We start from the raw sequence: 23,995 nt of genomic DNA on the forward strand, positions 1-23,995 counted from the left end.
CATGATTTGTATGTATGATATTCAATGCTCATGATGATGCGATACTACTACTATTTATGCGTTAATTAGAGATGCTCAAGTAGTATGCTCTGCGTTGTCATAAGTTTCCTTACGATGGAACCAAGTGTAATTCCACCACAAGTTTCTCGGTGTGATCTGAGGTCGAACACGGAGAAGTGGTGCCAGTTATTGCGGTATGTTCATGGTATATGTGACCAGGTTTTTAATTCTTTATAAAAGGTGTGTACAGTTTGTAAATTGCAGTAAAATAAAGGAAAGCGGTAAAAATGCGATAAAACATAAAAATACAATAAACCTAAGCTAGATGTTACAAGATACAGGCTTTATGTGCAAGATACTAGGATTAAGGTTGGTTGTGAAGGTTGTGCAAAGACGTAGGATGTGACGACAAGTCTTGTGAATAGATTAGAAAGATAAAGATAAGTATTAAAAATAATGCAAGTTCTTAATTGAATTGAAGGTATAAATATTGTTTCGCTCTTCTCTTGGCATACATCTCTCAGTGATCGGCTGCGTTTCCCACATGTCTGTGGTGAAACAGAGTTTAACATAATGAACGCAAGGTTGCTTCCATGTTTGGAAATTCTACTCGCTTTAGTTAACGCACTCTTCTGATCTTCTCTCGATAGATCAGAATGACATCTTCACTTCTGCTCTCACAGGTGAAGATTTTGTCTAGCATGCTTTAGCTAAACGTATTTTATAACTTTAATACATATTAAGTTCTTGGTGATTCATATTGCTCATCAAGGGATTAAGAAAACATCATGAAGAAAGTGACTAATGGGTGAACGAAACAGATAGAGAATGGTAAACTAAATCATCGAAACATTCAATATTTCTACTAAGTGTTTGATACATGATGTGTGAATGAAGAGATAAAGAAAATATGGAATACAGTGAAAGAGAGATAGAACAGATACAATCTGGTGCCAATGTCTTGGCACAGATTCAATGAAGATCTGCTTACCGGATCGGATGGTTTCAATGGCAGGAAGAGCTTCCCACTCAGGCTTGCTCCACCGGTAGCAAGGGTCTCTACACAAAGCTTCGATCGAGTATACAGCTAGTCGAATCTGAGATTTACCTCTCGGTCTTATCTCTTTCTTTTCCGGATTTCTTCTTTTCAACACTCAGCTTAGCCTTTTTCTCTCTAAAATCTTGCAGCACTTAGCCCAGTATCAAATAGCATAATTTTCTCTAAATTCGCTGGGGTATTTATAGGAGCAGATACTTTGACTCGGCCTTGTGGTCCACACTTTTGTTATGGAAATTCCGAAGATGGAGGGATATTATTCCTTCTGTTATGCAATCGGACCGTCAAATCTGCACAACAGTTAGTTGTGCACGAGTCTCAATCCTTCGCCTTTGTGTTGCTCAGCTGCATTGTTCGATCATGGGTTCGCATGCGGTGTTTGTTGTTATTACCACATGCGGTCGAAACATAAATCTGGACCGACTGTCACATTGCACTGTTACTTCGATAATCGTCTCTTCATGGTTGATTGACGGGCGTAATGTGACAGAGATGCGTTGATTAGTTTCTCATGAGCCTTGAGCGCAAGCGGTGACTTGGTCTCTTGAAAAACAGAGTAAAGTTTGGCTTGTCCTCCATCTTTTTGGCATTAGTGGGTGTAATTGCAAACATTTATAATTATTGTCATACTAGGTTAATTTTCATACAATTGGCACATAATTACGAACTTTTGGCCGTAATATCTAGATAAGATGGCATAAATAACTTGTATTTCTACAAGTTATCACTTGCAGCAGTAGCTTTATATGCAACTTTATTTGGTGTCATTTGTTGATTTGTTGACTTGGATGATGAGATAGATGAAAGGTAGAGAGGTCCCACCAGACGTGTCAATTTGTTCGCATGAGGTTTTCGGGGAAACTTAATTCGTAGAATTTGAACTTTTGTATTTGTATTGATTTCAGTATAGCAAATACAATCTCTAATACAATAATTCTTTGATGTATTCAAAACAAACTTTAATATTTAAACTGGTTTATCTTCTTGGATGATCGGCCTTTTCGCTTGTTGACCTTCTTAGATGATCGACTTTTAGACTTGTTGATCTTCTTGGATGATCGGCCTTTAGGCTTGTTGATCTTCTTGGATGATCGGCCTCTAGGCTTGTTGATCTTCTTGGATGATCAACCTTTGAGCTTGATGATCTTCTTGGAGGATTAGTGTTCGCATGGGACTTCCAGAGAAACTTGTTTCGTGGAGTTGAACTTCAATTGGTGTTGATGTTGATGTTGATTTGATGCGATGTGGTTTGATCACTATTACTTCATCCTCTGATTCTCTCTCAGTTGAATGCGTACGCTTGACATGAAGAAGTGGAATGTGTGATTTTCTTGGTATCTTCAGGGAGTGTGTAGCTTCAGAAGTCTAAGAGTCTTCTGATTGTTGGGAGAATTCTCTCTAGGCAATCTGGATTGTGAAGGATCTCATAACGCAGAGTTCCATGAGTGCGGTCGGATCGCTCCGATCTCACAGTGACCGAAATACAATAGTATACATTCAACACACACAGTTATGCAAATAAACTCTAACTAACGGCATGCTATAAACAACAAAATCGTAAGAGAAAGAGTTCCATAGCAGTTGAAGACAATTTTCAATCTCTGGAACTCCAACGCAGCAGAACCCTCCAAATATTCCACCAATGCCCGGCGGAAGACATCGACTGTAGTAGCACGATCAATGCAAACTCACGACCGCAACAGGGATGACACCACCACTAATGAGCCTTGGGTATTCTCGGAGTGAAAACCCAAAGGGTAGACTCTGGTGAATTTGGTCGAGGACGGAGGAAATACGAATTGTGTAGGCGATAAGCATGTGGGGGAGAGAACAACGTTATCGCATAGGAGGAGCTACACGATCGTGTAGGATTTACTGAACGATCGTTTAGGAGAACATATACAATCGTTTAGCTAAATCAGCACACTATACGATCGTTTAGAGAAGCTATCTGATTGTGTAAGTGAAAGTGTGCGATCGTTTAGCGCGAGATGGACGATCGTTTAGATGGAGAAGCGACTATCGTATAGGCTCTCGAGTGATCGTTTTCTTTCACCAACACGCGCTTCACGGAATCTTTTGGGCGAATAACGGACGATGCAAAAATGAAAACTATTTTCATTTTAACTCACCAGTTACAATAACCAACGTTGCCCACTAACCCACGTCCATACGCCATTTTTGGAAAAATTATCTTATAATTAACTAATTTAATTAATTAATAAATATAATCATATTATATTTTTATCCTATATTTTGATATCACATATCTGCTATAGTATTTTCTCCTCTACTTGATATAAATCATATTTATATCTAATTTCCTCCATAATAATGTATCTCATACATTTGCCAATTATATCATATAAGATTAACCAGTCCAATTATATCATATATAATCGAACTTCCTCTTGTCAATTTGAACATTTCAAATTAACCCAAATACTAGTTCTCAACTTTATCCAAGCTACCCAGGGGACCTAATGGACATGTGGCTCGAAGCTCCAACGGTACGTGAATAGCTGACTAAACTCTTTAGCCACGAGATCCACCATCCGTTAACTGTCAGGCATTCCATTAAAGACCAACAACTGAACTCTTCTTACCACATATATATTTCTGTGTCCATCGGATATAACCAATCATGAGTATGATGGCCCTTGACAGATGCTCGTAAGTACAGCTGGGCCAAATTACCATTTTGCCCCTATAGTTACATCTCACTCCTTAAGTACCACTGATTCCTCTAATGAATAATACAACATAGTTCAACTATGTGTGAACACCTCTCGGGCCAAGAGAAGGTGTATGGCGCCACATCATTCAAGCCCTAGAATCAGTCCTTAAGGGAGCCATCTATTTACTTACCCCTGCCTCGGGGAAGGAGTGAATTTCATCTTGTGTAGCTGAGTTCTCAGCTCCCAAATTAGACGAATCCCCAAAATGGTAGGTTTGAATCGGCGAATTGACCACTCACAGCCATACAAATCAAATGACTACCCTCAATGGCAAGAGTTCCCAACTCACTCAGCATTGAGGTCATGTTACCTATGGTCATCCTAGTGAAGTGAAGTCTCTATCATGAACGGTGTTATATAACGAGACGTTAACACTTCATGGTCAGGTCTTATACAAACTCTTTGTATAGGACACCTCCGCTTACATGTCCCCAACATGAATGATCAGGAACAGACCATCTGTGACAAGTCACAACACTTGTGACCATTACACAAATCGGGCCGCATCCGTAGCTTTACCAGGATAAGGTTTCCCTCCTATATCCATATACTACATACCATTTTGGTTATCACTCAAGACATGATCCACTTGTATGTCACCACATACATGCTTGAGTCACATACAGATAACCACGAATTTTAGATTTATTGTTTGTGGTAAAGCAAATAAAACAAGTAACTGAGCAAAATATCAAAATGTGAAGTAAATATCATATATTAACAACACAAGCGTTCGTACAAACTGGTTACAAACTACAGGACACGAGACTTTAGGGCATCAACCCCAACAATCTCCCACTTGTCCTAAAGCGAAGTGGGGTGTACAATAAACTAGTACAAAACAATAAACTAGGGCATAAAAGTCCAGTACAATAAAATCTCCCACTTGCCCTAGTCCAGCTGCAGGATATCCTGTAGACCCATGCTCGGTAGGTGACCCTCAAACACTGTAGTTGTGAGAGCCTTCGTAAACGGGTCAGCAACATTAAAATAGCCTGGGTTAGACTGATCCGTCTCATATCCTCAACCTCTTCAGGCGTCTTAGGACACATGTCTTTAGACAAAGTGACTCCATGCCTGAACGGCAATAGGCCTCTCCCTCTTGGAGTCCTGCATCGAGTACTTGAGCAACATCTTGTCAATGTACGATGCATGAGATAGTGCTAACACTTTGTTCTTAAAATCTTAAAAGATCTGTATACCTAGAACAAACTGAGCCTCTCCCAAATCTTTCATTTGGAATTGGGTCGCTAGCCAGTTCTTAACTGCAGTCAGTAGACCTACATCATTCCCAATGAGTAGGATATCGTCTACATACAACACTAAGAAGACTACTGAAGCATTGGTGATCTTTTTGTAGACACAAGGTTCATCAACGTTTTGGTCATAGCCATATGACTTGATCGCAATATCAAACCGTATGTTTCAAGATCAAGACGCCTGTTTTAGTCCATAAATGGACCGATTCAGTTTGCAAACCTTTTGCTCTTGACCATGGGCTATGAATCCCTCGGGCTGCACCATATAAATGGTCTTCTCAAGATTGCCATTTAGAAAGACTGTCTTGACGTCCATTTGCCAGATCTCATAATTATAATAAGCTACAATGGAAGGAGGATGCAGATTGACTTTAACATGGCAACAGGCGACAAAGTCTCCTCACAGTCGACTCCCTCTACCTGGGTATAACCCTTTACCACAAGTCGATCCTTAAAGGTCTGTACCTTCCTATCAGCACCCCGTTTGCGCTTGTAGATCCATTTACAACCTATAGGCGAACCCCATTAGGCTGATCTACAAGATCCCATACTGAGTTGAAGTACATCGACTCCATCTCGAGGTCTATGGCCTTGACCCATTCATCCTGGTCAACATTCTCCATTGCCTTCTTATAAGACAACAGATCCTCAATGTCGCCATCTGCTACCATAGCAAGGATTTCTATGAAACCCAGATCGTGAACGGGTGAGTTCGTAACCCTCCCACTACGTCGAGGTTCCCTCAACTCTTGAGGTGGAACCGACCTACTAGATGAACTCCCATCAACAACTCTTGTTGATGTAGCAGGCTCTTCAACAACTCTTGTTGAAGTTTTAGTAGTTTCATTGGAAAGCTCACGCAACACAACTTTGCTCCCTTATATCATCCTCCTCCAGCAAAGTAAAGTTTGTTAACACAAGCACCCTATTTTCCATCGGATCATAAAAATAACCCCCTTGTGTACTTTGGGTAGCCTACAAAGAGGCATAACCTCGACTGTGGTTCCAACATTTTGGGATTAGACTCAAGCACACATGCAGGGCAACCCCAAATGTGGAAGTGACGTAAACTAGCTTTACGCCTGTTCCACAACTCCAGAGGTGTTCTTACAACACTCTTGGAGGGAACACAGTTGAGTATGTACACCGCAACCTCCACTGTGAAACCCCAAAAGGAGTCCAGTAAGGAAGCGTAACTCATCATCGAGCAAACCATGTCTAACAAGGTCTTATTTCCCCTCTCTGCTACATCATTCTGCTGAGGTGTACTCGGCGCTGAGAGTTGGGAAACGATTCCATGTTCTATCAAATAGTCCTGGAATACCGAGTCCAAAAACTCTCCACCTCGATCCGATCGAAGTGTTTTAATCCGTCTATCTAATGCATTTTCAACTTCAGCCTTGAACTCTTTGAACTTTTCAAAGAATTCAGACTTCCGTTGAATAAGATAAACATACCCATATCTGGAGTAATCATCAATAAAACTGATAAAATACTCATAGCCACCTCGGGCTCGCACATTCATAAGACCACAAAGGTCAGAATGTACTAACTCAAGAGGCTCCTTGGCTCTATAACCTTTTCCAGTAAAAGGTCGTTTAGTCATCTTACCCTCAAGGCAAGATTCGCACACAGGTAAAGAATTTTCTTCTAACTCACTTAGAAGTCCATTCTACACCAATCTCTCAATCCTATTGAGATTGATGTGCCCTAAACGTAGATGCCAAAGTTGGGCATTTTCCTTAGGAGAAATTCGTCGATGTTTTGATCGAGTTAGTTCTAAACATTTCAGTATTATGGAGGAAATTAATGGCTAATGGCCTTAGCACATATAAATTCGATTCCAGATTTGCTATGCAAATAAAAACACCATCTTTATGAATAAACGCTTTATTCACATCAAAAGAGACAGTATATTTACATTACAATAAAAACTTTATAGAAATAAGGTTCCTTTTTAGTTCAGGAACAATACATACGTCATTTAAAACAAGAAACCTATTTTGTAAAGCTAACTTAGAGTCCTCCCACTGCCACAGCTGAGACGACGTGCCCGGTGCCTACTTGCATCATCATCTCACTAACCTCCAACTGTCACCAAGATCTAATCCCTTGAAAAGAAGAACAAACATGGTTAGCGGCGCCTGAATCAATTATCCAGGCAGAATCATCATTCTCCACTAAACAAGTTTCAAGAACAAGTAAATCATATTTACCTTTATCCGCCTTGGCTGCTTTCTTCTCTTTTAGATACCGAGGACAGTTTCTCTTCCAGTGTCCATCTTGGTTGAAGTGGAAATACTTTCCTTTAGTAACTTGTGGACGTCTACATGGGGCGATAGGCGGTGGGTTAGCAGGTGCCTTCCCTTTTCCCTTACCACCCTCTTCTTCTTCCCCTTTGCAGAGTTAGAAGCAGAAGGTGCAGACTTCGTTCCTGAGGTTGAACCCCTATAGAACGTCCTAGAGGATGAAGCAACATTTGCCTCACCCTTCTGCCTCTCCTTACTTTTCAGTAAAGATTGGTATGTCTATAACTCGTTGAGGAGAGTTGTAAGGTTGTATTTCACTTTGTTAATAATCACATTGCGAACAAAGTGCAAGAAGCTCTCTGGCAAAGAATGCAGGATTATGCTAACATGGCTGCCCTCATCGATGGTAGACCCATTCAACTCCGCCACTTGAAGTGGACCATCATGTTAAGCACATGTTCATGAACAGAGGTGACTTCTTTCATTTTGGAGTGGAATATGTATTTAAGAGTCTCATGCATAAGCTGTTCAGACGGTTGTCCAAACATCCCCCGCAGGGACTCCATGATCTCACACGCTGACACCATAGGCTAATGTTTCTTGGCCAAGACTTCAGAAAGACTTGCCAAGATGTAGGCTTAGGCCTTCTCATTCGCCCTTGTCCATCGCTCGTATTCCTCCCGAACATTTCGAGCGGCATTAGAAGCTGGAATAGGAGGACAAGCCTCCGTGAGAGCGAACATGAGATCCTCGATGATTAGGATCATCGTGATCATGTGTTTCCATGTTGTGAAGTTATCGCCAGTAAGTTTTTCAACGCTTAACAAAGCTAACGTGGCTGTTGCCATTTGAAAATGTTGCTGAAAATATGAACAAAATTGTATTAAATTTTGCTAAACCACTTTTAAACAGATTAGTTTTGCAAAACAGTTTCAAGTACCCTAAGTTAGAAACTTCTATTTTGCAATGATGCCCCAGTGAGGTAAGACAAACGCCACCGGTGGGGTGATCAGTTGTCCCTTCACTGGGATGAGACGTTCTCAACCATTAGGCAGAACCACACTTGGAACTGAACCTAACAGCCACCATTTTTCGGTTCAGAATCGTTAACTTTTAACTATTCCGCGTAAGTGTAACCCCTCGCTTTCGGTGCCAGAGTCCCGCCCTAATGCGCTTACCGTAGGGAAAAAACAGATTAGGACAAGAGACTAAGTTACCTTATACTCTTACAGGAGATCAAATAAAGAAACGCGCAAAACTGTCATCCTTTAGGGGAACACTCCTAGGGTGCCTTGAGGCGATGCGCAGTAACTTTATTCAACTTAACGAGGGACACCGAGGGATATGATGTCGCACTTCCCGCTCCCATTTACTATGAACATTCTTTCCATCCACCTTGATATTGACCTATCCAAACACCATCCGTTGGGGGGACACACCAAAGGTGCCACGAGGCCGAGGATAGATCTCACAGTGTGGACTATTTAGGAGAAACGTGAAAGGTTTAAGTGAAACATCTTATGTCCCAAGTACCTCCCACTGAATGTTCTACCTAGGGGTTCATTAACCTAGACAATCCGGCTACTAATTTTAGTCTAAGTTGTCTTTTTAAACTCAACTCATAAACAACGTTTGTCTATGAAATATGAACAAGTTCAAGTAGTCACATTTAAACACTTTAATGGACTGTCCTTAACTTGCATGCATGCATCAAATCTATCTAATTCACCTTTCCAGGTAAGTTCTCAGGTAGGGGTGTTATGTTTCCGTCAACTTAAATACCCCAACCTAGATGGAACCCGCCTTAGACAAAAGGTTCCTTATAGATAGATTTTCTATACTTTAACCTTTTATTAGCCAATTTAATCCTATTAAATTGATTAAAAGATTAAAGCCTTAGGGTTGTCAATTGTATTAGAACCGTGATCTTAGGTCTATGTGATCCAAGTTTTAAACACTTTTAAACCATGAAGTAAACCTAAGTGAGCACGCATGTCTTTCTTATTTCTTTTAGTTCTAATTTCTCTTTAACTTTTAAAAAGAAACAACTAAACCCATTGCGCACAACGAGGCGTTTATAACATTTATAAATTAACCTATGTGTCATGCTTCATACAATGTCCGATCATTACTATATATAACGCGTAACAACCTAGCAAACGTGTTATCATTCACCCTTATACTATAACAATTATGATATAAAGATAATGCATGTCAATGCTTTTTATGGATGCATAAATATAGCTCTTATATTATATGATGCATGAGCATGCTCTTACATAATTAAATCATGCTTCTCTAAATTATAACAATTACAATAAAGAGATAATGCATGACCATTGCATAACTTAAGGTGGGATTTACTATATGTGCATACCATATGACATATAAAAACATATATCACATGTAATAAATAAAGGATTAATGGACCGGGATGAGCCTTAACAAAAACCAGAATGAAAAACCCTATCTATTACATTTTTCATCGAGCAAACCAGTTCACAGGCGAATCGGGTCTTGAACCGTCAGGAGGTCATCATCGTGTAGCAAACTCCAGTAGGTAGACGATCGTTCAGCATGCACTAGATGATAGGAACATAAGTAAACGATCGCGTAGACGACGACGAGGCTGCGAATCCTGATCGTCTATGCGATCGTGTAGCGTGACGACAGGTAAATGATTTACCTTGAGTTACGAAGCGATCGTTTAGTCAGTTACTAAGCAATGAAGCTTGCTGACCTAAACGATCGTCTAGCGTGCACGTTTTAAACGATACGCGAGTGTCTCATCGTCTACACGATGCGATACTCAGCGATCGCGTCCACAATTTTCAACCTGATGCGACCAACTCTTGATCGCATTCCCCATCGTTTAACCGATGCGTTCATCAACAATCGCGTACTCCTTCATCTTTACAATGCGATCAACATTGATCGCATAGAACATCTTCTGCACGATAAGATCAACCCTAGATCGCCTCCTTCCTTGAAGAGCCGCAACGCTTGCCCAGAACTTCGACGAATGACTCAAAACTTCAAACAAACTTTGAATACAGACTCGATAACGATTATTAATGCCTAAGAACGAAGGGGCCTTTACAAATAACCGAAAATGTAAAAGGATCTAAATCAAACTGAGGCTAATCATCCCGAAAACATCCATTAATTCGGCACATCCACAGTAGATTTAACAATTAAACAGCGTAGAAATGCACCTACCATGAATGTAAATCTCATTTCGTTGCAACAGATGAAATTGGAGTATCAGAACCTGTCTCCAATACCAATTGAAGGATCTCATAACGTAGAGTTACATGAGCACGGTCGGATCGCTCCAATCTCAGAGTGACCGAAATACAATAATATACATTCAACACACACAGTTATGCAAATAAACTCTAATTAACGACATGTTATGAACAACAAAATCATAAGGGAAAGAGTTCCATACCAGTTGAAGACAATCTTCAATCTCCGGAACTCCAACGCAGCAGAACCCTCCAAATGTTTTACTAACGCCCGGCGAAAAACGTCGACTGTAGTAGCACGATCAATGCGAACTCACGACCGCAATGGGGATGACACCACCACTAATGAGCCCCGGGTATTCTCGGAGTGAAAACCCAAAGGGTGGGCTTTGGTGAATTTGGTAGAGGACGGAGGAAATACGAATCGTGTAGGCGATAAGCAAGTGGGAGAGAAAACAACGCTATCGCATAGCAGAAGTGCTTATCGCATAGGAGGAGCTACACGATCGTGTAGGATTTACTGAACGATTGTTTAGGAAAATGTATACAATTGTTTAGCTAAATCAGCATACTATACGATCGTTTAGAGAAGCTATCCGATCATGTAAGCAAGAGTGCGCGATCGTTTAGAGCGAGATGGACGATCGTTTAGACAGAGAAGCGACTATTGTATAGGCTCTCGATCGTTTTTTTTTCACCAACACGCGCTTCACGAAATGTTTTGGGCGAATTACGGATGATGCAAAAATGAAAACTATTTTCATTTTAACTCACCGGTTACAATAACCAACGCTGCCCACTAACCCACGTCCATACGCCATTTTTGGCATAATTATCTTATAATTAACCAATTTAATTAATTAATAAATATAATCATATTATATTTTTATCCTATAGTTTGATATCACATATCTACTATAGTATTTTCTCCTCTACTTGATATAAATCATATTTATATCTAATTTCCTCCAGAATAATGTATCTCATATATTTGCCAATTATATCATATATGATTAACCAATCCAATTATATCATATATAATCGAACTTCCTCTTGTCAATTTGAACATTTCAAATTAACTCAAATACTAGTTCTTGACTTTATCCAAGCTACCCAGGGGACCTAATAGATATGTGGCTTGAAGCTCCAACAGTATGTGAATAGCTGACTAAACTCTTTAGCCATGAGATCCACCATCTGTTAACTATCAGGCATTTCACTAAAGACCAACAACTAAATTATTCTTACCACAAATATATTTTTGTGTCCATCGGATAAAACGAATCATGAGTACGATGACCCTTCACAGATGCTCGTAAGTATAGCTGGGCCAAATTACCGTTTTGCCCCTGTAGTTACATCACACTCCTTAAGTACCATTAATTCCTCTAATGAACAATAAAACATAGTCCAACTATGTGTGAACACCTCTCGAGCCAAGAGAAGGTGTGTGGCGCCACATCGTTCAAGCCTCGGAATCAGCCCTTAAGGGAGCCATCTATCTACTTACCCCTGCCTTGGGGAAGGAGTAAATTCCATCTTATGTAGCTGAGTTCCCAACTCCCAAATCAGACGAATCCCCAAAATGGTAGGTTTGAATCGGCGAACTGGCCACTCACACTCATACAAATCAAATGACCGCCCTCAATGGCAAGAGTTCCCAACTCACTCAGGATTGAGGTCATGTTACCTATGATCCTAGTGAAGTGAAGTCTCTGTCATGAACGGTGTTATATAATGAGACGTTAACACTTCGTGGTCAGGTCTTATACAAACTCTTTGTATAGGATGCCTCCGCTTGCATGTCCCCAACACGAATGATCAGGATCAGACCATCTGTGACAAGTCACAATACTTGTGACCATTTCAAAAAGCGAGCCGCATTCGTAACGTTACCAGGATAAGGTTTCCCTCCTATATCCATATACTACATACCATTTTGGTTATCACGCAAGACATGATCCACTTGTAGATCACCACATACATGCTTGAGTCACATACAGATAACCAGGGATTTTATGTTTATTGGTTTATGATAAAGTAAATAAAACAAGTAACTGAGCAAAATATCAAATGTGAAGTAAATATCATATATTAACAACAGAGGCGTTCGTACAAACTGTTTACAAACTATAGAACACGAGACTTTAGGGCATCAACCCCAACAGATTGCTGACCCCAACAAATGAGGAAAACTTCTTTATTTATTAAGTTCTTTGGTGGGCCTCATGTGTGAAACTCGAATTTTCATTTTCCCTACTTACACAGGTGATTAAGGGAATTAACTAAGTGAAAGTTAAATCCTATGTTAAAGAGAAGGAAATTTCTAAGTGTTGAATAGATTTTCCTTGAGTAGTTTTGAGTTAAGCCTTAATTGGTGAAATTTGGCTAAGTGTAAGGTAAAAAAGGACCCATGCGTTGAGTGTCAGGAGACATTAACGCATAAGATGAGAAGAAAGGCAACCGTGAGTTTGTTAGATTAGAAGCATGTTGGCTGAAGTCAAGAGGCGTTGCCAAGAGTTACTCATGCGTTGGGTTTGTATGAACAAAAGCGGAAAGAGCGAGATGTTGAGCGCAAGGCGCTGGACAGACAATCGTGTAACAAATGAACAGTGCTACATGATGAGGTATACGATCGTATAGTAAATGAACGACGCTACATGATGAGGTAAGTGATCGTGTAGGTGGACACTAGACGATCGTGTAGTAATGCAGGGAACTAAACGATGAGGTAGGTGATCGTATAGCAGATGCGCGAACGCTAAGCGATGGACTACACGATGGCATTACGCGATGGGCGTGGGCGTTAGACAATAACCTTGTTGTGTTAGACGATGAGCAGACGCGCTACATGATAGGCAGAATACTAAGCGATGGGCGTTGGGCGATAAACGCAGGCGCTAGGCGATGACGCTAAACGGTGAGCGGATGCATTAGATGATAAGGCGTCAGTGCTAAATGATGGAGGTAAACAATGGGTGCGATAGCTAAACGGTAGGCTATGTGTGACATCGTTGAGAGTGAGATCGTTTACTAAACGATTGAGCTATACGATGGGCCGTTGGAGCTAAACGATAGATGCAAGAACTAAACGATGGAGCAATGTTGAGGCCTGCGTTACATAAGATTGGTGAGCTCATCCGGACAAATGGCTATGCCAAGAACTCTTATGCATAAGGAGGACAACTCAAGTCTTATGCATGAGGAGGACAACTTAAGTAGGTATATGGCATAGAAGTAAGTGAATGTCAAGGGAGTAGGTAGGGCATAGTGCAAACACTTCAAGAGTAGGAGGTGTCTTGCATGTAAAGATGAGAAGGATCATTTTCTTAAGCCTATAAATACCACCACAAGCCTTCTTTTGAGTACATAATCTGTAATCCCCTTGAAATACAGTAGGAAAAATGTTTAAGAGCAATTTTGGAGATAGCTATGCGTTGGTCATGAAGTCCCAAGAGGAGGAGATGCTGTCAGACAGTGAAGTCTGGAAGTAGCATCAACTTGGGACGAGGATATCTCCCAGAATACTCATGCGTTTAGAGTAATTAGAAAGCCACCTGAAAGCTCTGAGAGTCTAGTTTTCAGTGTAGGGCTTATGGAGAAGAATCTCTAAGGAAACGGGTTGAAGAGTGAGGAAAAGATAGAAGGGTCGAGCTGTTGGGTAAGCTGAGCCAGTCTTGATGTTTTGATGATTCCGGTCAAACCACGAGAAGTTCTAAACTAAGATTTTGAGGTAAGCTTCCTGAGACATTTTAGAGCATGTTTGTAGAAATAAGTATCTCGAGATAAGGCTTAGAACTATGAGTAATCAGAGCTTTAAATTGAATCTGGATGTTAGGGTTCAAAAAGGAGCCGAAGTGATCAAGGAACTTCTAGAGAGAAAAGTTCCTAAATGACCAAGGTGAGTGACTAAATATGTGACTAAATATTTACAATGTTTTAAGAAACCATGTTATAAAGAAAGATCTTTCAGATAAAGTCATGTTTTTATGCTTTTTAAAGAAAGTAATTGTATGACTAGTTTTACTTGAAACTCGATACTGAAGGACATTTGAGAAGGTATCCAAGCAGCTCGATACTGAAGGACACATTTTGAGAAGGTATCTGAGCAAAAGTACCTAAGGCATGATAGTACTTATTTTACATAAGAATCAGTTTTCTTGTCACTCACTGGGCTAGCAAGCTCACCTCGTTTTCAAATGTTTTTCTCCCTAGGTAGTGAAAGGTGAAGAGTTCTAGGGTTCTGCTAAGGTCAAGGTCTGCCACAAGCCACAGTTACACTTCCAGAGGGTTTTACGAATGATTATTGTAAACTTTGTAGTTAAGTCTTGGAGTTGTATAAACATTACATGGTTGTAAAAAAAATGGGCCTATTTAATCAGTTGTTGTTTATCTCCTTGACTTAAAGTTTACTGAGTGTAGAAAATAAATTCAGATGGGCAGTAGGTATCACAAAAGAGTAGTATCTGCGCCCTTATGCCTCTCCTCGGGCTCAGGAGGGCGGGCTCGGGGTGGGGTGTGACATCATGAGCTTGGGCTTGGTTGGTCCATGGGCCTTGTCCTTAGGTCTGATTTGACATTTGGGTCAAATTCAACCTTTTTTTTTTGGCTTAGTTGGACTTTAACCCAGATAATAATATCAAATTGGGTCAAATTAATCTTATCTGATTCAACAATCATGAGAAATCACGTGGCGTCATCGAAATTTGTCTTCGACTTCAATTTGGGACCCACGTCAAACCCTGATTCGTCCCAAATTTGATTATTAGGAATTTCATCATTAATTTAGTAAATGACGTGCCAATTTGTGATTGATCAAAAATTTCTCATTCAACAAATTTGTTTTTAATTCTTAAATTTATAAAATTAATTGATTTTTTACGCAAGGTATAATTTAAGAATTTTAGGGTTCTATATCACTCAAATATGAAAAAAAAAATCATACATGTCATTTATCCTTTTTATTCCATATATATATACATAAAGGTTTTTTTTAAGCCATATATACATATATATATACATATGTATATATATAAAGTTTGTTGAATGTTTTCACGTTTCAAGTCTCAACACAATCATACACAAAACCTATTTTTAGCTTATTTTATTTCTTTATTTCAAATATATAAAAAGTTTTGTTTATTGTTTTCAAAATTTTAAAAGTTCCTTAAAATCTTACACAAATATTTTATTCTTTCCTTTTTTAATCTCTTTGTTATTTTTTTTTCATTTTGGAATTATTTTCAAATCAATATTGGAGTCTTTTTCTAATTATAGATGGTGTATATAAAAATAAAATGAGAGAATTACAAAATAACAAAATGAAAAAAAAAAAAGAATAATACTGAAATTTTACCTTTGAATTAGTATATATATAAAAAAAAAAAACAGATAAAACGTGTACACGCATATTAAGCATAAAAACAATAAAATAAGATATTGAAGTCTTTTAATTAATATAAAAAAAAAACATTTTTTTTTTTTGCAAACTACTTTCCAGGTTCTCCTATTTTTACTATTTTCTTTTTTTCAAAAAGTGTTATACTATTACACTCAATCCCTTGAAACTATGCTATTGAATTGTTTAAATAATAATAAAAAAGAGTAAGAATTAAATTAGTCATTTTAAAAACATTAGGGACTAAAATAAATATTTTTAAAATATACTATATTAAAAGGGGTAAAATGGGGAAAATATTTTACTCATTCTTTTGTCCTTATTTCTTTTCAAAATTCCCTTTTTACATTTTTGCCCTTCACTTTCCTTTTTGCTGTTCGTATAATTTTTTTTTAAACCTACACTTTTTGCTTTTCAAATAATTGTTTTTTTTTATAAGACTCATACCCTCACATTATAAAATCTTTCAATCCCTTCATTTTAAAATCTTTCTAAATATAATTAAGTTGTCGGAAACAAAAAATGATATTCAAGATTTTTAAAAGATTAATGATGGTTTCACTTAGTTTCATAATTTTTAAATTTTTGATGATGGACATGGATGAATGGTTATTGGGTTCATTTTCATTAAATTGATTACCATGATTTATTCAAAATTTCTTACTCTATCACTGCGTCACAAATTTTCATCGGTCTTAAAATTTGTGTGAATTGAGGATTTTCGTGGATCATTTTTTTGGCAAAAGTACATGATGGACAAATCATTTAAACTTGTGATCGTGTTATTAATACTAGGTTGAGGCTTGGTTTGACTAATTTTTATTTATTGAAATGTAGATTTTTAATAATATTATTTTTTTAGATTAAACTTTTATATTTTATTTAAATCTTTGATATATTTATACATGGTCATGTAAGGGAATCTGTTGCTTTTCCCTTTTATATCGTGGCTTTTCTATGTTATTCATTGATATTATGCAATCTCCGAAGTTGTTGCTCTAATGCTCAAAAAGGTAAACTTATTTGTTTTCATTTATATACATAAAAGATATGTAAATCATTATGTTCTTAATTTTTGGATTTAAAAAGGCAATTTAAAGGATATTATGATATTTTGATATACAATTTTGTGATTTTTTTTATACAAGTTTTGTGACAAATATTTGTTCATCTTCGTAGTTTTTGATATACAATTAATCAGATGCTCTATAGTTATTGTTATGCTTTATTGCTTTTTTAGTTGTAATTTAAGATAAGTTTATTTTTAATTGATATTCATATTGTAGGAAAAATAAAGAGAAAATAGGGGGAGTTGGAGATATAGAAAGAAATTTGAGAAAAATAGATAATAGTGAAGAATGAACGGAGAAATTGATAAAAATAAAGAGTTTAAAAATTCATATAATTTTATTATTGATTTTAAAAGTACAATCATAATCTCATAATTTTAGGATATTTGTTAACAAAAATTAAATATTACTATTCAGTCATGAACAAAATCCATCACAGTATTTTAACGTATGTATAAATTTGATAATCTTCTATTGATATATTTTGTAGTCAAATCAAAATTAAATATTATTATTCGTTCATGAACAAGTTTCTACTTATTGATATTATTATTCAAAATTAAATATTAATCTATATCAATTATCTTAATTAATCTTTTTTTTAGATTCCAAACCATTGAAATTAAAGTTTTTTTTTGTTAGATTTTAATTAGATGAAGATTTATTTGATAATGAAAATTCAACGGACAAGCTTGAGAATCCATTAATTTATTTAATTTTGTTATTTCAACCCTCAATCTTTTTTTTATTAAATCTTTCAATAACTTTTGTTTTAGATTTTTAGCCAACGAAGTAAAGGGTTTTTTTTTTTTTTTTTTTTTTCAATAATCAACCCTGAGAATCATTAATATATTTAATGTTATTGTTTCAATCCTAAATATCTTTTTGTTAAATTCTTTCATTTGTATCCATTATTATTTTTTAGATTCCTAACTATTAAAATTATTTTTTTTGTTGGATTTTAATTAGATGAACATTTATTTGATTTTGACTTTTTATGAAAGGTCAACAGTCAATTAAATTCATTAATTTATTATTCTTCATGCATCAATAATGTTTTATTTCAACTTTAAATGGTTATACACTTTTGTTTAGTTTTATATATATATATATTTTTTCTAATTTCTATTGTATTCTAGTGATTGTTTTCATTATTCTTCTATTTCTTCATTCAATTATATAAGGTTTTTTATATTTGTTTCCACGACATAAATCTACAAATATATTAAAATATTTTTAAACTTTTTCGAGCTAATAAAATAAAATGACCTTATAATTTTATTCACCTAAGTGTTGTATTATTTAGAATTTAGGGCACATATATAAAATGATTATTATAGACAATTTAAATCAAATATAATGAAAAAAAGACTTTGATGGGAGCGGGAGTTTTTCATAAAAATAAATAAATAAATAACCAACAAAGTTTTCTTTTCCCTTTTGATTTAAAAATTTCCCTTTAAACAAGAAGGTTCATTAAAAAATTTATATAAAAGTTTGACTTTTTTTTGTTTTCTCCCTATCATAAAGTCATTACTTTGGAACAACTATAAAAGAATTACTTCATGGAATAATAGTTAAGATAGGTTATTATGTCACTTTTATATCAATTTTATTTTACAAACTTTATTTGTATTATATTTTAATTTTATTCATCAATATATTTTTATACATTTTTTTTCTGTTTATAATTTTAAATTTCATATCAAGTATTTAAATTTTAAAATCATTTATAAGTATATTAATTCAAAAAATTTATTTACCTTTAAAAATTATATAAAAAAATTTCAACAACATTAAAAATTCACATTTATGGTAGATTAACTAGAGAACAAGAAACATATACTTTTTACACTATTTTTAAATTACTTATTTTTATGTCAAATATTTACGAATTAAACTCAATTTGATCAAAATTTTATTTTAAAAACTATTAAATTATAATTTAAAATTTATTCTAAATAGTGAAAAAAATTTTAAGCCACGTGTCTCCTAATCAGTTAAATAAGACAAAATTTCAAACTTTAACCTAATTACAATAATTATGTTAATTCATATTAATATGGTCGGTAAAAAAGGAAATATATTCTTCAGCAAATGGCCAAACGGTCAAATTTTAACCAAATTACAATAATCAAACCGTCAGAACTTTTCTTTTGATTTATATCAATATTTTTTTGGCTTCTCGAGCAAGCCATTAAACTCTCCCGCGTCTCTCTCCCGCGTCTCTCTCCCCACAAATCCTTCTCTCTGAAATCATCTTCTTCTGCAACTTTGAGATACAGAACTATGGGGTTGGGAAGGAGGAGCAGATTAGTTTTGAAGTATAATCGTTCTCCTAAACGTGTCATGTTTTCTTCCGATGATGAAAAATCAACAATTTCTTCCGGCGATACGTCTTTGCTCGAGTTTTCTTTCGATGATGAAAAATCGACTATTTCTTCCGGCGATACGTCTCTGCTCGAGGATCTGCCTCAAGATCTTCTTGTTAGGACCTATTCAAATCGCTTTATCTAATTTATATTCGACTTGCTATGTTTTCGACTATTGTTTCTGAATTGTTTTTCCCCCTCTCTATCAGATTAGGGTTTTCTGTGGGGTGGAACATGGTGATTTGAAAAACCTACTCCGCATTTCAAAAACAATCAGTGAAGCGGTAAAACATAGAACTCGAATCACTGATTTGTTTCATTTTATTCGATTATTCAGTGATTGATTTCAATTGCATTTTTACAGGCCTTGATTGCAAAAAAATGGCATTTTGATTATTGCTCTCCCTCGAGTAGGGAGTTCAATGAATTCAAAGAGATTGAAACCCCAAATGCTCCCACTAAACTAGTCAGAACTCCGTTTAACAGAACGATGCTGGTGGATATATCCTTAGCCTTATTTCCCGATGGTTAATGGTTAGTGCTTGAATGATTAGTTTAAAGCTAAACTTCTACCACTTTGCGATGATTCCCCATTTTAAGATACACTTGGTTTACGACATCATTCATTTTAACTATAGGGGCTTTTACTAATCTTGTAGATTTTGATTCTGATGAGGGTCATATATTGGTTGATAGTTACGCCTCACGAAGTTGGATTTTAGTTTCTTCAGAATTCAATCTGTCCTAGAAGAAGTCTCTTCTCATGTCAATCTTTTATCATATCATCTTTTCTTATATTTGATATCTTTCTCTAGTTTTGATCTTTAACTCCTATATTGGTAGCTTTTTGTTTCATACACTTTTTTTTTTTTTTTTGTAATTTGAGCATTAGTCTCATTTCATTATTTCAATGAGAAGTTATTTTTCCATTTTAAAAAAAACTATGGGGGTTTTAATTATTTGGTGATTCCTGCAGTAAGATTTCAAACTTGTTGTAAAAAGAAAAGGCAATCAATAAAAAAAAAATGGAATAGTGAATGAAGATCTAGATGGGTCCCCATCTTTATCTCTATCCACGGAGATACCAATACATATGGATAGAAGTCGAGGAGGCGACCTTGGGCCTCTGTGCCTTGAAGGTAGCTAGGGCGAGCTCCTTTAGCCAGGCGTCGCCTTTTGTTGCCTTGATGTGCCTTCACCATATGATGAGATGAGCGCCTATATGTTCTTTTTGTCTTTTTTTCTCCCTCTCTCTCTCTCTTTCTTTTAACATATTCAGTATAGAAGAGTCCAGTGAAGGACAAAAGATGGAAGAGAAATATAGAGGAGACAAAACAATAAAAAGAAAAATGATGAGAATAGTTGGAAAAGGAGAAGAAAAGTCGGGAGACAATTTCAAAAAAAGAAAAAGTAAAATGAAACTGAAAGAAGATGAAAAAGTAGAAGAGTCTCACTTGAAAGTCTGTTCTTATGGCCTTTTTCTTACTTTTCAATGTATAAAAATCAAGTTTACGTTATTTTTACGAGTCAAATTTTGCGAGCCAATATTGGCAAGCTTTTGATAGCTTTTTGTTTCAGTCTCTTTTGTAAATGGCAATTTAAAACCATGAAAAGAACCAAATATAAGAATGTTTTAGAAGATTCCAAAGGTGCTGTTATTTCGCTCAAGCCAAACTTCCAAAAAAGTGCTATGTTAATGTGAGCCATAAGACCATTTTCTCCTTTCTAACAAGGTGCCCCAATAAAGTTGTAGCTAGGAGATTTTGCATCTTCTCCCAAAATTCCACCAAAGTTGGAAGAAAAATTATCACATAAATTCCTAAATAAGTATGAAAGAATAGAGGAAGCAAGAAGATGAAAAATCGATACTATCTATTTAATTCTATTTCTCTCTAATTTACATTATTATTTCATTTAACAAAGTCTTATACATGTGTGAAAGTTATGCATTAATGGTTTTAAATTAAAATTTCTAATGGGGATCTATATTGATTAACTTACTACTACTACTATTATTATTATTTTGATTAGAAACAGTTTCATTATGGAAGTCCTTAATTGATTACTTATGAAAGTCCTAAATTGATACAATTATTAGCTTGAGGGGTTATAGATTTATTTTTTCCCATTTAGGCAATATTATAAATCAATAATCCTACAGAGATGCTTGCGCTTCTTAAATTTTATCATATAGATTACAGAAACTAAGTTTCACCTTGCCCTTTGATGAAAAAGACAGTCAAGAGAAAAAGATGTCCGATAAACATAGTGCAACTGACATTTTATTGATGAACTGTCTCTTGCATGAATTTTTGGCCCAATTTCTGCAGCTTTATGGGTTGGTTCTTTAACATTGTCTAGAAGTTTGTGGCATTTTATAAATGATCCTTATCTTCACATTTAGGGGCATTGCTGGATGTTCTCCATTTACATGATGTTCTGGCCAGGGTTTCACTAGCACGGTTGTGCCATTCAATACCAGAGCTAGGGCATTGGAGGGTAAAAACTGAAATTGAAGTCTGTGGATGCTATGGTTTTAGCTTTTCTATATCATGATAACTTTTGTGAAATTGATTTGGATAGAGCGGCTAGATGTTAAGTCGCAGTTCAACTCAGTGCTTTATTAGCTTCTTCTCTATTCAGGTGAAAGGGTTTGTTTTGAGGCAATCTTATATGTACTTGGTAAATCAGACCACATGGATAGGTAAGTTAAAATTTTTTATTGTTATTGTATTAATTTAATTTATTTTTTTCCTTGTGAAATAGATACTGCACTTTTCTCTCCTTTGCTCTGTAGTCTTGTGTTTTTTCTGTTTACTAGAAATGTTTGCTTATTTTGGTTTATTGTAGGACTGAAGTACGAGCTGCTGGTTGGTATCGTCTGACGAGGGAGTTTCTCAAGCTACCAGAAGCGCGGTCATTGGAAACTTCCAAAGATAAATCTCAGAAGATTAGACGTCCCCAACCTCTTATCAAACTTATAATGCGAAGGTTGAAGTCCACTTTCATTATGGCATGAATGGATTTAATATTTTGCCCATCAGATCTACACGTGCCTGACTATTGAAAGGGAAAAAGCTGTGATTCTTTTATCTGGAATGTTCTTTGGATGCAGGTTAGAAAGTTCATTTCGTAGTTTCTCAAGGCCCGTTCTTCATGTGGCAGCAAGAGTTGGTAAGAAGTCGCACTGCTGCATTTTCCTTAGGCCTACAAGGTATCGATGAAGGGGCTTTTGTTAATTGATGGAAGTAGTGCGAACAACAATAGCATGTGAATGCGTCTATGTTCGAGCTATTGTAATTTAAGGCCTTGATATGGATGCAAAGTCCCCATATTTCATTTGATGAACTTGAATCCATTATGGCATCAGTGCTTTCCGACCCAGCCTGGCTAGCAGGACTATTAAATGATATTTTGCTTACTTTACATGCTCGATTTAAGGTATATTTTTTCTATAGAAGATATTCTGTTTGTGTTTGAGCTCTGACTTTTTATTTTTCACTTATAATGACGTTCTTGCTTTTATTCTTATCTTTGGTGTGACACTTGTAAATTTAGTTTAATCTATTATAACTTTGCAACGTGAAGAAGAGTGAAAGCAGTCTTTGAGTACTATACTACGTATGATTTTTGTATTTATAATCCTTCCAGTAATGCATATGCACTCATGCTCATTTTAGGGAACCCCTGATATGGCTCACTCTTCTTCAAATCGCTTGAATGTTTGTGACTAAACTTCCTTTGAAATTTGATGCGGATGTTAGGGGTGTTCAAAAAGCCCGATGACCCGAAAAAATCGATCAATCCAATTTAACCCGTGCAATATGGGTTGGGTTATCAATTAATTTGGGTAGGATTGAGTTCAAATAAATGAAAATATATATTGATTTATTATTTTCATTATTGGGTTGGTTTATGGGTTCATATAATATAACCAAAACATATCCGAATGAATTTATTATTAATTTTAAAATATATATTTTTCATTATTTATAATATAATTATTTTTATATATTGATTTTAATTTTATTTAATTCTAATATTTTTTAATAATTTATTCTTCAACAATCCTTAAAATTAGTTTTACACTTTAGAAAGAAAATTTTTCCTATATAAATTGAAATTGAGTTATTAATCTTAATTCAATATATGAAAATAATTAAATTACATTTTTACATATTTACGTTTTGCTTCTTTTTAGAACAAAATTTTAAATAAATGACTTGATTAACTCGAATCAATTCAATTGAAATATTTCATGGTTGGGTTGGGTTGAGTTCATTTTTTAATAAGAGTTATTTAGGTTGAAAAAATTTACAATCCAGACAATTAGGTTATGTTTAAAAAGTCTTTCAATCCAATCCATGAACACTCCTATGCGGATGTCTTGCAACTATTATGGAAAGTAATTGACTATTCATTTCTCCAAATTTCATATTTGAAATTTATTGTGTTCTGAGTTGTCCAAAACATATTTGTAGTTCTGTTAGACAACACGGTTGGTATGATTGCTGAATGGTAAAACTAGACTTCTAAATTCTAACTAGTAAACAAGAACAAGAACAATAAGAACAACAATTGAGACACCTTTTTCTGTAAGCTTC

At 35.8% G+C, this 23,995-nt stretch overlaps 1 protein-coding gene across 7 annotated transcripts; it reads left to right on the plus strand.

Moving 5' to 3' along the window:
* The first annotated feature begins 19,183 nt into the window (after positions 1–19,183).
* Positions 19,184–22,922, plus strand: LOC120073668 (F-box protein SKIP27-like). 7 transcript variants are annotated; one of them, XM_090311554.1, is made up of 7 exons: positions 19,184–19,506; positions 19,601–19,675; positions 19,756–19,925; positions 21,796–21,890; positions 22,035–22,095; positions 22,242–22,382; positions 22,507–22,922. In XM_090311554.1, the coding sequence occupies exons 1-3, from the start codon at positions 19,309–19,311 to the stop codon at positions 19,921–19,923; spliced, it is 441 nt and encodes a 146-aa protein (XP_090167680.1). In that variant the 5' UTR covers positions 19,184–19,308; the 3' UTR covers positions 19,924–19,925; positions 21,796–21,890; positions 22,035–22,095; positions 22,242–22,382; positions 22,507–22,922. The 7 variants fall into 7 exon arrangements, with proteins under 7 accessions (XP_090167680.1, XP_090167681.1, XP_090167679.1 ...); XM_090311555.1 differs by having other exon boundaries at positions 21,796–21,908; positions 22,507–22,871; XM_090311553.1 differs by having other exon boundaries at positions 22,242–22,871.
* The last annotated feature ends 1,073 nt before the right edge of the window (positions 22,923–23,995 follow it).

Source organism: Benincasa hispida, chromosome 3, assembly GCF_027475165.1.
Source record: "Benincasa hispida cultivar pf3 chromosome 3, pf3_genome.v1.1, whole genome shotgun sequence".
Lineage (NCBI taxonomy): Eukaryota > Viridiplantae > Streptophyta > Magnoliopsida > Cucurbitales > Cucurbitaceae > Benincasa > Benincasa hispida.

Excerpts from the sequence above, each read along its gene's own strand:
- LOC120073668 (XM_090311554.1), top strand. The coding sequence starts at position 19,309 with ATGGGGTTGGGAAGGAGGAGCAGATTAGTTTTGAAGTATAATCGTTCT. Across the intron at positions 19,507-19,600 it reads ATCTGCCTCAAGATCTTCTT|ATTAGGGTTTTCTGTGGGGT; the intron begins GTTAGGACCTAT and ends CCTCTCTATCAG. Across the intron at positions 19,676-19,755 it reads CAAAAACAATCAGTGAAGCG|GCCTTGATTGCAAAAAAATG; the intron begins GTAAAACATAGA and ends GCATTTTTACAG.